Below are 10183 nucleotides of genomic sequence, written 5' to 3' on the forward strand. Positions count from 1 at the left end.
GAAAAAGATGGACCTTATAGAAAGTACTGAAGAATCAAATTTGAATGAGAAAAACAACGTTTACAAAGTATCTGGTTGCCGTGACTTCACGAGCAGAGTTTTCTCAATGTAATTTTTGCAATAGTGAATAAAACAACGATTAAAAAACACTATATACAAAAACATTATTTACAACAAATTTACTAAATATTTAAATAAACGGATAACAATAAAGTGACAACAAACGTATCAATAAAAGTAATTACTCTCATTGGTTAGACAATAATGCATGCGCTGGTATTGAATGCAATGAAATTAATTTTACTGAAATTAACGAGGTCAACAAAGTATCTCAAGAAAATTCCGATGCGAAATATATTCAGCAAGATAATAATACTTATAGCGCTGGATCTAATTTTAATGTATTTAATAGAGTTAGAGAGAAAAACAAAGATTCTCAATATTTCAATGAAACGAGTTATTTGACTTTAGGTTACGGAGCAAAGTAGTTTAAAGTGTTTAAAGCTATATTTTAAGCGCTGTTGCCGATGTTCCGGAGGCAGAAAGGTATTTTCCAAGTGAGGAGGCGAAGTTGAGCGTAGAATATGACATATTGTATAAGCGCATATGCAGTAGCGCCTCTAGTGGCAAGTTCGGCCAATTAAATTGTATTAAAGTATGTATCAACATATCGCAATCGCCTCCGGCTAAAAAAACGGTGGGGATGACTATGGGTATACCCCGACTTCACTTCACATTTGAAACGACTTCGACTCCGAAATCGAATGTAAAATTTTGTGAGCTAATATATACGGTTCGTCACTGTTGCTGTTGTCACGTCTCGTAGCTTTGTGTTCAGAGCATTGGTGTGTAGAGTCAAAGGTCACGGGTTTGATTCTCAGCGACGGTGTGACAACAGCAACAAAACTCTTTTCCTCGTTAATTTAAAGTAACTTACAGTGGATAAAGATTGACAATGAATTTTCAAATTAATATTTAATAGTAGCTACTAGGAATTAGAATGTGTTTCGCTACAGACAACTTTGTTTCATAATGCTTGACCATGCAGTTCACATACATTTTATGATGACGTTAATTTGGTGTAAATATTCAATTCCTTCCATTGACAACGAAAAATTGTTAACGGTGGATGTAGCTGTTGCAGTTCAGATTTTATGCTAATGATTTATTATGCAGTTGTAATGGAAAAAAAATGTAATTAATTTTCATTAATAGTTTCAGTAATGCGATATATTTACCGAGAGAGTGTGGCTGTGTAACATGATTCTTTTGAAAACGCCTCTAAATTATTATTTTCATAAATCGACAACGTGGTCATCAGTCTGCTATAGGCGTTNAATTATTCGCCTGAAACGGACGTTTATGTGTTAGTTTAAGCGTTTAGTATGCCCCCCATATAGCTTTAAGCAATTGTTCACCTTTCCAGTAAACTTATGTGTAACATCCCGAACCATTACACTGATATAGGTATACATTAAATTATTAGCTGATATCCTTAATTATTTAATTTTATTTATTGCTTAGTTGCTTATTTTTACTATTATTGTATGTAATCTACTGTATTGCAATTGATTTCTGATCATTCTTCAAGTTTTAAACGCTCTTATAAGCTGAATATATTTTTACGTAAATCTAATTGTGCACGTGTATGATTTTTCGTTAATTATTCGCCTGAAACGGACGTTTATGTGTTAGTTTAAGCGTTTAGTATGCCCCCCATATAGCTTTAAGCAATTTTTCACCTTTCCAGTAAACTGATATGTAACATCCCAAACCATTACACTGATATAGGTAGGTATACATTAAATTATTAGCTGATATCCTTAATTATTTAATTTTATTTATTGCTTAGTTGCTTATTTTTACTATTATTGTATGTAATCTACTGTATTGCAATTGATTTCTGAAAATTCTTCTAAATTTGAATGCGAATCTTCGTTTTCCATTCCTAATAATAATATTATTTAAAAATTGGAAATAAGAATATTTAATTACTAAACTGTCAGTATGGGTGTTTGAGTAATTTAAACGATTTTATTTACTTTCACAAAGAATAGTAAATAATTTGAAAATTAGAAATGAGTTGAGGGAACTTTGGTACCATTTGAAAGAGAATAAAATTCTGCATATGACTACGAAAATATATACAGGGTGTTCCATTTGAAAAAATCCAAATCCGGTTGTTGCTTATAGATATGATAGTTATTATTGATCATTTTCATCAGAACAATCTGATGACGATTCTGACTATTCTGAGCTTTCCTTCACCCATTATGATCGTTGTTTTGATGTCGACAAGGGTTTTTTGAGGGTTCTTTATGACATGGTACCATCGAAATTTAAATTGTGGAAGAAATGCAACAGTTGGAACTCTTCTCGGCTAAGGTTAGAGATTTTTGTTTAATGATAGTTGAACTTAGTTTGCATTGGCAAAGTTAAATTTGAATTTTTAAATAAGGTAAAAAATTTTTAAAATCCGGACGTTTGAGTTGTTGATACTCGTTTGAATCAAACATTCTACGTATTTACCATTCCTTCGCATTTATTTAAAAGGAACGCCAAATTTTGAAGTAACACTATTTTTCGAGGTAATGGAATTTAGTTTCTTTGAACGTTACCTATCCAACTTCGCAAGAAATACTGGTAGTTTCTCTTTCTCCTTTACCGTCTAAGATACTAAATCATAGGTGGAAGTCCAGTGCTAATCTCTTGAACATATAATGCACGACCAAGTACTTGTACAATTTCACTTGCTTTTGGTATGCTTGCTTTTTCCCACAATAGACCACATTTGTGAGAATATGTATATTTCACGAATGTTTAGTACAGTATTTTTTAAGTTAGTTTCGTTTAAGCACATATCGGCTAATCAAGTTATGTGTGTGCTTCCTGATTCGGTATCGCATGTGATTTGACCTTTAGTTAAAGTACGTATATCATGACGACCAAAATGTATCTGTTACTGGAGTCTGTCATTTGGTATGGTCCTACTACTTCGACTGCAATTCTCCAAATGATGCTCCCCCCTTGTACTGCTGCATTCGTCCACGACTTCTCTCGTCTTCGGTCTTTTACTACAGTCTTTCACGACGCTTCTACTTTGCAGTTATGTAATAAATTAACAGCAATTCCTTAACTAAAGACTTCGAAATGCCGAAATGTCCTTTGTCATTGATTGCTCCTGAGACATCGGAAACTCTGTTCTTGAAACCTGAACCTTCCAACCGAACTATCATACATTTCTTTTAAAATGCCGTGGTCCAAGGTAAGGGCATTCTACTGAGTTCAATAACTGTTTGTTGATTGGCTTAGGAGGCTCAAGATGGTTTTCAGATTCCAAATCCTATCCATTTCATTATTGGGTCATGTTGCCATGATTCCTCAGACTGAAGGGTTGATAGATTGCAACAGGTTGATGTCCTTTTTTCTTCTCCACTGGAGACAGAGAAAGTATGTAAAGATTGCAGTTTTTTCTTCATCTGAAGTGAATAGCGGCGGGAGGTGTGGGACTCTGTTTCAAAGAGAGTTGATCACATTCGAAGGCGGCGCTGCGGAATTCGGTTAAGCGAGTTTTAGCTCGGTGTGCGGGATCAAGGTGTTTTTGCCACAGACGGCGGGTTTTGTTTTTCCTCTTGACGAGGATTTTCACTGGTGAGGTAGAGGGACGGAAGGTCGTGGAGAGTTCGATGGCGCTGATATTCTCATTTGAAAGAAGATTGACAGCTTCGTCGCGTTCTACTATTGTGCGAATTGAAATGCACTTGAAGAAGGATGTTTCGAGAGTGTAGCGGAGGCGTAGCCAGTCTATCGAAGTTGTAAGGTTCGGGGTTGAGGATTGGACAGCCGATTTCCATTAGAGAGGGACGGTGGTCGGAACTTACAGCGTCGAGAACGGTGGGATCGGTAGAAAGAATGGAGGCCGGCAACTACGCTGGTTACCATCGTTTGCACAATGACCTGGAGTTTCTATTTCAGAGTTGGAGAAGCAACAGGCGATGAAGAGATGCTTGGGGTTGCGTTGGACTTTTGGATAGAAGTGGGAGGCTGCTCTCACTGCCCTGGCGTAAGACTTTTGGGGCAGCGTCGTTACTGAGGTGGCTTGACGATGGGTGGACGCTTTTTGGAGCGGCCGAAGTAGAGGAGGGTCTTTTAACATTCAGTGAACACCCCAGATAGCGGAGCCTTTATTAACAAGTTCAAACTGTATATCGTCCATGGAGATCGCTTCACAGACTCCATGGAGGACGACATGAAGGTCTCTGTCTTGTTGAAGTTGATTGGTTGAGAACTCAACCTTAGATTCGCCGAGGTACGACGATAGGTGACGAAAATCGTCCACGGAGCGATATACCGTGGCTGTACCTCTACGAATTTTCGGTCAAAGGGACTTTTGGTGGATAACAATGGGTGGGGAGCTCGGTTACTCGGTTGCTCCGTTTCCTACTTAGTGTTAGTGGACGTAGAAGAAGACGATGGTAGGAAGGGTGTTCGTCTCCGGCGTTTGTTGCGACGCATACCGGCTTCAGTGAAGCAGTGTCCTGGTTTGGAATGAACTTGGGAAGGAGTGGAAGAAGTGCCAGACACTGTGTTCTCACACATATGGCTTAGAGGCGAATCCCGTGAGTGACGACGGATGAAGTCGTTTAACGTACCGAGCTTGGACTGCAGCTCGCTTGCTGAAGTTAATGCTTCCGCAAGGGAAAATCCTTCGAAGAGTGCGGTCTCGTGGTGGGAACCATTGCTAGAATGGCTAACGCACTGGACTGAAAGTATTCCGGTTTTAGTCGTGCTATACGGAAAAGTTAGATTATGTCGGCTGGTGGTGTGTAAGTTCAGAGGGACATTGCGTACTCCGTCCCAAAGAACTGTAGGTTAGTTAAAGGTTAGAATAATAGGTGAATAAGAAAAATTCTCACTGTATTTAAATTAATATCTAATAACGAATATCTGTTTGTCTCGTTTATTTATTATTTGATTTTATAAATATTCTTGTATACAACACAATTTAGCATTAAAACTGAAAAGGAAACAGAATTTAGTCAAATAATTTAAAATTCGGGTGCCACCCTTTAAATAAAGGGAAATAGGAACTCAATAAACTGTTAAAGTTATCTTGGAGTAGTCAAGTCGGTTGGCTCTAAAGAGCTCGAAGTTCTCTTTACACAGCCAAACAACAAATAATGATAATAAAAACATACATGGCGTAAGGAGAAATAATTGCTGAGCTCTTGAGGATGTAAACTAGATGTAATGAACAATTTTACGGAGAGTTCAGCTGCGTAGTTAAGGGCAAACATTTTCTTTCTTTTTTTGAGGAAATCACAATAATTTATAAACCGAAGCCGGTCCTGTGTGTGAATTGACAACATAGGTGTCTCATAAAGAATAGCGTAGTGCGATAAAAACTCTGCGGCCACATGGATGGAAATGTAACTATTTTATCGAACATCTAAGATAATCAAATAAACAAACAATTCAGTACCAGGTACTCATAATGTTAAGACTATATAAATTACATAAGTACTATGCAATTGTAAGAACATAAAAGAAAGAAAAAAATGTAAATTACGTAAACATTAATCGGTAAATGAGCATCATCTGGATAATTGTAATTTTATTAAGGAAAATTTCCACACCACCATTGAAGTAATGCCAAGGCAACTTACCTTTTTGTGGGTGATTGTAAGTAAATGTACCAAAAAAGTCAAATAAGTCTCCAAAAGCATTACCCAAAACACATTTACCGAAAACATATCTTGAAATCACGAAAGATGTACCTATTTGCATCGCACCAATAGTGATTATTATTATTCAAAATTTCGTCCCACGTGAACAAACATCTGTATACCACACCCTATGGAAAAAAATAAGCTATGTAGTACTTTTCTTTCGAAACCGACACGAGTCCAATCACAGCTGGAAATCAGTTTCAAGAAAGACTTTTACTCGCAGCAAATGATGACGATACAGCAATTGTCCTTTAAGATTTGCCACGTGAGGGGAGCCAACGTTCTCTGCTATTTCGCGTATAGTATTTTGGGGAATTGTCTTCTTTGAAATGATATGTTTCAAACCCGTAAATACATATCATGTCACATTATTGAAACAACAACTGCTCTGCAGTGACTGACCTACGCTAATAATTGATGTTGTATTGCTGAATTAGTTTGTATAAATGCACGAAATTTTAATTTCAAAAGAATAAATGGATACTAGAGGTTGGCTGTTATCATAAATACTTTGAATGTAATCTAAACAATAGACGAGCAAAAAAATCAAAACAAATACTACACCGATGTCAGTAATCGCCAGCTGATTGAGTGCAGCGTTGCGGGTCGTATTTATGAACCATGGCTAAAATTGAATTTACCTGTAGTTTTAATTGCATTTTTCTCGAAAACAGTGTTTCGTATTGTCCTGCTCTTAAGCTTGATGAAGAAGAATTGTTGTAAAACAAATAATCACCCTACGGTGATTAATTCTCGATTGACGAATACGTTTCTATACATATATTTACACTGTTTACACGTTCTATACAGGAAACACACATCGTTGATTTGCCGGTGTTTGGTTTTGAATGATTGACAGATTGATTAGATAATTGAATACTTGATAGATTGACTTGTCTCTGAATGGTTGTTAGATGGTAGATCGTTGAATCACAAGAATAAAATAAAATAATAAACTATACAGGTTGAATGGAAAAAAATTAAAAAAATTATGCACAAATTCGAAAAATGTGATAAAAACTTGATGATAAAAGATTCAGAAACTTTGAAAAGGCGGCATCTGTATAAAACTCTGTAAGTTAATTGGTAAATTAAAAAGCAAATCAGCGATTACCACCACTAATGTAAAACAAGCACACGAGCTCGTAAACCATAATAGTTTATTTTTAAAAGTTTGGTAAGACCACGAATATTAGATTTCGAAATAATTACCTACGCAAATCTAAAAACGCGTACATGTAGTATTGCGCAATGGTGCTGGAAGACTAACAAAAGTAAAATTACTTTACTTTTTGTGAATCCTTGAATTGAATTTCCCGAAAAACAGATTTGTGGCCAGTAGAATATCAGGGGTGGTTTTTGACTTCAATAGGCCCTTTAGTCCGGTTGACAAAATCGATCAAACTCCGAAAATTATGATGGATTAAACACCATGAACAAAACAGTTGGATCTCGCGAAAAGCCGGTAAGGCAATGATTTCCCGTGCAGTATCCAGAACAGAATTGCCGTAGTAAAGAGGCATCGCGATCTCTTTTTCTTTTTGGACCCCATCAGCGCGTCGAAGACAGTTTCGACAGAACACAGCCTGCTCCACCTGCTGCCTTAACACAGCGTTTTATGAAATCCTACAATTGTCGCGGTGAACGCCATCTGTAGTACAATGCTACATTTAGTGGAATTCATTATGCTCAACTAGGTCCATTTAAATAGATAGATAGATACATAGATAAATAATAATAATAAAATGCTACGCCGTAGATATTCATCTATTTAAATGGACCTTGTTGATCATAAAGAATTCCACTAAATGTAGCATTGTATAGATAGCGTTCACTGCGTCATTTGTAGGATTTTGGTAGTGATAGGATTCAGGTAACGCGCTTTTCCACCAAGAAAAAATCGTTATAATCCATAATAAAATAGAAATTACATTTATGCAACTTACATACGCATAATAGCACGTAAATAATAGAAAATAAAAGAAAGAAAATGCTAACCAAAAGTTATAAATTCCACATGACCAACATTTTTACTGTAGAAGGTAACTACCCTATTACTACGTGCATATGTATTTGTGTGTTGTTTTCTTAATTTTTTATTTTTATTCACAATTTATCGTACATACATATAATATAGAAAACTGAGAAGCTAAATTTACAATTTATAATTGGTACCTACTTAGTTTCCCTAAATTTCTGCGAACTACTAATCTACCTGTTTTCTAACATTATCGGATGATTGTCGTTAGAAAATGGGAACGGTTACAAAAGTTGTATATATTGTATTTATACAACAGCATAGCTACGTGTTAGCCTAAGTTTTTTTTTTGTCATTTTAGACCTCGAATAATTTCTTCAAATGGAAATTTGGTGGTGATTGCAGGAGAGCATAAAAATATATCTTTCTTAACAATGGGACATGGAACAGTGATGTTAAATGGACACGATCTATTTTTAACAGCAGAATTGGTATGTATTTTACTTTATTAAAACTATTAGAACTAGCATTTACACGATCATTTGTTTCGGGCTGTATTTTTTTCAATAAACTCCCTTAATACTGAAATTAGTATAAGAACATTGTCTTTTACGGCGGGAATGCGTAGTGGAATTAATATTCGAACTGATCAGCCTTGGCCGAAATGTACTTTGTATTCACTTTTAATCGTTCAAGTTGAAGGCATGGGGAGTGTACAACATCTCCTGATATTTCCTATTACTAAAATGTATTTTAAAATTACTAACCAGGAACTCCATGTATTTTCTTAATCATTCATTTAGTATGAATTTTACTAGAATTGGAACCATTGAGGTGCCCTAAGAATCCTTCAATTATGCATAAATTAAAAATCAGTGTAATGGGTCTCCATTTGTATATATTCTTTGTTAAAAAATATGATCTTCATCTCATTTGTTAGCCCCAACAGCGTGAGTAACATAAAATCCTAAGTAAGATTTGCAAAAATGTGGACATTCTGTAAGTGTACGGACATTCTATGAGAAGCGAAAAAGCTTGCAATGCTCGTTAAATATAATTTATCAGATCACGTGAATGCTGAAAAGATGCGCCCAGGAACAGAAGACTCAAACTGACTACAAAAGCAGAAGAGTAACCTGAAATTTCAGTAACTGACAGTAAGTTCCACTTATCAATTGAGAAACGTAAAAACTTAAACCAGGGTTTCGCAAACTGTAGTTCGCGACGCATACGTTTTTTACAGTACCCGCCAAAAGCTTTGTTCCATCATGAATAATAGTGCGAGTCAAGAACAAGCGTTAAACGTCTAATAAGCTTTTAATATGTCTTCAAATATAAATAAACATCTCATTAATATTTTCAGTAGTAATTGGTACCTATAACAGCACATTCGAGCAATGCAATTTTAGTCGATAAAATCCTCACCGGTTGAGAGTTTGGCCGAGAGTCTCCTTTCTTTTCTGGCGCAGTGCCGTTCTTTCTTTCTTATTTTGCGCAGGTCATACTAAAGGTCACATCGCTAGAGAAAGTAGACGAAGTGCATTTAAACAACAGAATTGAATAAAACGAAAAAAAAGGGGAAAAATATTTTCAGTTCGACAAAAGATTAGTATGCTTAGATTTGCATATGATATAACAGCATTAGCATACAGCAAGGGGGAGTTAGAGATAGCTTTAAAAAAAATGGAGGCGGTATTGACAAAATAATAGTGAATGAAAATAAATAAAAGTAAAAGAAAAATACTGGTATGCAAGGGAAGGAAAAGTCGAAGAGAATGGGTCGAGTCGCCTTCAATAAAAAGAAGTCACTTCTATGCTCGCGAACGGTTAATGGAGTAGAGGTGCATGTCCAACCAGTCTTAGGACTGACGACCTCATGATGGTGATGAAAAAAGTCCTCAACGACATACACATATATATTTTTGTGTTACAGTTAATTCACAAATTGATAAATATACTGAATATACTGAATTCGAAGTTGGTGAAGCTGCGAGCACAGCTAGTAACGCTTCTATTATACGACGCGTGGATTACCGATCCACGCTCCGTGTAGAGCCCTTGTTACAAAGCGCTTAGATTGTCGATCCACGCTACAAGTACATAACGGAACGTGGATTGGCAACCTCCGCACTGAGTAATGGGTTGCCACCCCACGCGTTTTGTAAGGTGACCTTAATGGGGTCGGCGTTTATGCAAATTAATAAGAAAATAAAACGTGCTAAATTTTTCATTTTTATATGGAAATAGCGCTAGAGATATAAAACAAAGAATAGCTGAAAGTCGTGTCGCTTTTAATAAATAAAAAAAAAATTACTTTTGTGATCGTGATGATTTATTTGGAATTTCGAAAAATGTTTATTGAAGATGTATGTTTGGAGCACGGCACTCTACATCTATAAATTTAGACTGATATTGACTTATTGTTAGCCGAAGCGAAAACCGGATGACTGCCTCGGGGTCGATATTGGGGGTGGCG

The 10183-nt window shown here is 36.1% G+C and overlaps 1 protein-coding gene across 1 annotated transcript in view; it reads left to right on the forward strand.

The window, feature by feature from the left end:
• The first annotated feature begins 8091 nt into the window (after nucleotides 1-8091).
• The window catches only part of LOC112904790 (cubilin homolog), an 8746-nt gene continuing 6654 nt past the window's right edge, over nucleotides 8092-10183 (forward strand). Inside the window, exon 1 of the mRNA XM_025975749.1 lies at nucleotides 8092-8198. Coding sequence (XP_025831534.1) covers nucleotides 8142-8198 — 57 coding nt within the window. The 5' untranslated portion in view covers nucleotides 8092-8141. The remainder of the gene's footprint in view (nucleotides 8199-10183) is intronic.

The sequence above is a fragment of the Agrilus planipennis genome, unplaced genomic scaffold (genome assembly GCF_000699045.2).
Source record: "Agrilus planipennis isolate EAB-ADULT unplaced genomic scaffold, Apla_2.0 scaffold37, whole genome shotgun sequence".
NCBI classification, from domain to species: Eukaryota; Metazoa; Arthropoda; class Insecta; order Coleoptera; family Buprestidae; genus Agrilus; species Agrilus planipennis.